At 33.6% G+C, this 3,716-nt stretch overlaps 1 protein-coding gene across 1 annotated transcript; it reads left to right on the top strand.

Moving 5' to 3' along the window:
• Positions 1-47: 47 nt before the first annotated feature.
• Positions 48-3,320, top strand: LOC134261531 (uncharacterized; the record flags this gene model as incomplete). Its single annotated transcript, XM_062743957.1, has 8 exons — positions 48-193; positions 1,019-1,093; positions 1,194-1,280; positions 1,373-1,480; positions 2,115-2,249; positions 2,360-2,509; positions 2,693-2,774; positions 2,894-3,320. Coding segments are annotated over 8 exons (1,016 nt in total), but the record flags the coding sequence as incomplete, so codon positions are not given.
• Positions 3,321-3,716: the final 396 nt, after the last annotated feature.

The following is a 3,716-nucleotide window of genomic DNA, read 5'->3' as shown; positions in this document are numbered from 1 at the left end:
AAGTTGGTCATTAAGAAAATTCAATTATTGTTTTTTTATAATTAAAGGTGCTATCATATTGACTGGGAATGAAACAAATTCTACAACACAGAAATGGTCTATCACCGAGGATAACCCACGTGTTTCGTTAGATTTCATTAACAACAGTTATCAAATAGGATTGATTAGACCTGTGGATCTGGATGTTGCAAACGTATGGAAAATAGAATTGAATTTTATTTTTACAAACAGGAATATTTGTTTTTTTTAATAACATGTAAAATCATGATGGGATAATGAACATGTTTACCTATGCACATGTCTTTCAATTTTTTCAAAAAAAATACACTGTGCATGTATATCGTTTTGAAGTTAAAAAAAACTGTCGTCGAATGTCAAATGACGTTGTCAAACAAATTGTCACAACATTGTGCTTTCGTCAAAATTGTTTCTAAAATAATTTTTATATTCCTGATCATGACAAGATGCACACAGCAGGTGTGACTGGGGATTCTTACTTCTCCTTTGCATCTGATCCCAGTTCTGACGTTTTTAGAGCTCAGTGTTTTCTCTGCTTCAAATCTGCATTGGACTTTTTAGATTAATGTTTGTTTTCTAACTTTTCTTCATATACCATTTTCTCAATAGAGCTATATACTAGTATTGTGCGATCAGATATAGGTGCAAAAGATAATCAACCATGTAAAGTTTTACATGCTTAGGTTTAATCTTTACTCTCATTACAAGTATTTTGTATCCACATATTAGTTCAGACATCTTGAAGGATATCATACTGCCAAATTTGATGCACGATGCATGCAGATGCCAATATTTATTAAATATAATTGATGTCCGACAAAAAATCTTATATTGGTGCAAAATATATGAATTTTTGAAGAAATGAGATTGGACTGAGTTTGAATACTGTTCGTTATCTCCTTGAATTTTATTGTAAGTTATAGAAGCCATTCAAGACGTATACCAGTAATGAGTGTTTATCTTGTTAGAGAAATACAATCATGTATATTTTAATTTGTAGCTCGGCGATGTATGTGATTCTGGGCTGCAGCAATTCACACAGAGGGTGTCGTGTAAAAATAATGATGGATCACCAGTAAGATTATCTCTGAAATAACAACATTTCTTTATCTTTATTGAAAATTTTTACTTCCATCGATTGTTATTTCTCAAAAATTTACATTTTGTTGCATTAGGACGATGAAAATATAATGTTTAGCGTCAATCCAGTGAACGAATATCCACCAGTTGCTGTCAAAAATAACACTATCAGGATACAGGAGGTTCGTTACCTGAAATTTAGTACACGGGAACTGATATTTGGATAATTTTATGTGATTACTTTCGAAATATCAGAAAAAATTATGCATTTTAGGACAAAGGACCGACTCCAATTTACATTGCTCGTATGCTGGATCTGTTTCAAGACCGTGACTGTCCTAGGGTCACCCCTATAGTCGGCATATCAAAGACTACTGCAGGGGTGAGAGAAATTATGTCTTCTGCTAGCTTTTTTAAACAAAGGAACTGAAGACTGAGTAAGAAGTATTGAATGTTCGAAAGTTACAGAAGTGTTTAATTCAGGTTGTTGCTTGGCCTTTAATTACACACTGAATGGTTTACAGATTTTTCCGATTTCCTGATTAGAACAAGCAGCACACGGCGGGAGTAAACGATAAACACGGGATGCTTACTCCTATCCCGTCTCTTATGCTTTAAGAGGCTCTTGTACATGTAGGTTCCTTTCCTGTACATGTTTCATTTGCCTTTTGAGCTTGATGTTATTTTTTTCTTCATATCTCATTATAATAATTCCGTAGACTTATATTCAGTGAAATTGGGATTTCACAGATTTTTAGGTTCTACAAATCCAATACGACATGCTGCAATCATTAATTCTTCAAAGAATCAATAAAATGTTGTTTTTTTTTATTGTTTTAGCTTCTCAACACTTATGTAGTGTTGGAACACGTATGATCAGAGTCATTTCATAGGTGTAGAGAATCATACAGTGCATTATTTTTTTGTTAAATGAAACTTTATACTTCTGGGTTCTTTTGTTTGATGGTCTTTTTTTAACAAACAGCATGAATTTAAACAAATTACCCTTTACCTAGACAGATGTTAGCGAGTATTTTACTGTTAACACCACAACAGGATTTCTGTATCAAATGAAGAACTTTGATTACGAAGACACCAGAATCCAGTGCGGTTTGGGGAAAGGTGGAGGAACCTTAAATATCACTGCTGAGGTAAGCACGAGTGAAAATGAGTGAAAAATTCTCTAGGGGGACGAATAGAACATTTGGGAATGGAAAATTGCAATAAAATACTTACAATATCTTGACATTACTTTCTTCAGGACGGTCCACATACCGTGTTTACAATCCTGAATGTAAACTTTACTAACGTTGATGACACTCCCCCTGTGTTTGTCAGAGATAAATGTTCCTCTACCTGCTACTCTTGTTCAGTTCCGGATATTTCTGTTACCATTGATTACTTCGATCAGGTAGAAATGTTCCTAATGAAAAAAGAAAAATGAACAAATTGTGAACTTTCAAAATCATTTAGAGATTTAGCAGAGCAATGTTTCTAGTTTTTTGGCTATTTTAATTATTGGTTTTCTGAGGTATAAGATGTTATCATTTTTTCAAATTCAGCTTCAAAAATATTTCATGTTGCATTTTCGAAGGGTATTATCAAAACCGAACCCAACAGAATAAAGGCTATAGACCCGGACACTTCATCGTCTAATATCGCGTACAATTTAGAGGGTGAGTTTCCAGCATACGACTGGTAATCCCTTATATTTTCTTAAGATAGTAACATTTATATATATATATATTTCAATTAATTTTTTTTAAACTTGAAGTTGATCCTGCTAAATACATAGACAATACAAAGTTTGAATATGGAAGTTTTATCCTCAATCAGTCTTTTGCAAACTTCTCCAACTTCGGTGAATCTTCGGACTTTGATGTGGCGGTACTTCTGCAGGTTTGTTATCTCTTTATTTCAGTGAAAATATTGTCACAGATAGTCGAGCAGGTTTACCTTTTTACAAATTTTAAATATAACTCGAATTCTTGTTTCGTTCTTACAATTTACATATTTAATAATTTATGATAAAATGTACAAAGTCATTGTGATTGCTGCTGTTGTCCTGGTGACCAGTTGCGCGTCTTGCTTTCCACTTCACAGGCTGGAGGATGGACTATAGGTTTTAAGGGTGGCGGCCTATATACTACACTCCAAGGGCGATATACACTGGGCAACCTCACTGTCGTACACCAACTTTGACGTATGGCTGGAACCTGCTCCAACATATACACACAAGCTTTACTTACAAGCTCTAGTGGCTTTACACAAATATACTTTACACTCATTATATGATCATAATAAACACGTCTTAGATAAGACTCAATTACACACACTCATGGGAAGTTGAAATTATACGTACAACTCCTACACAGATGCAATATTACGAATTGCTACTTTACGGACAAACTATTATGACAGCAATTGTACACCGTACTTTAAAATAGTCAAATACGTGTTACTAAATATATACAAATCAAATTAAACAAAAAATACATGCTAAAAATGATGAGAAATACGAATACTGGATGTTTTAGGACAAATGAATAATACTTTACACTGTAAATAACTAAAATGACATTATAAACGACCTTACCTCAGAAAAGCTGAACCATAGC

Source organism: Saccostrea cucullata, unplaced genomic scaffold (assembly GCF_032062105.1).
Source record: "Saccostrea cucullata isolate Sc308-1 unplaced genomic scaffold, CSIRO_AGI_Scuc_v1 ctg13220, whole genome shotgun sequence".
NCBI lineage: Eukaryota > Metazoa > Mollusca > Bivalvia > Ostreida > Ostreidae > Saccostrea > Saccostrea cuccullata.
Note: the sequence above shows the minus strand (reverse complement) of the source record. Positions and strands in the feature narration are given on the sequence as shown.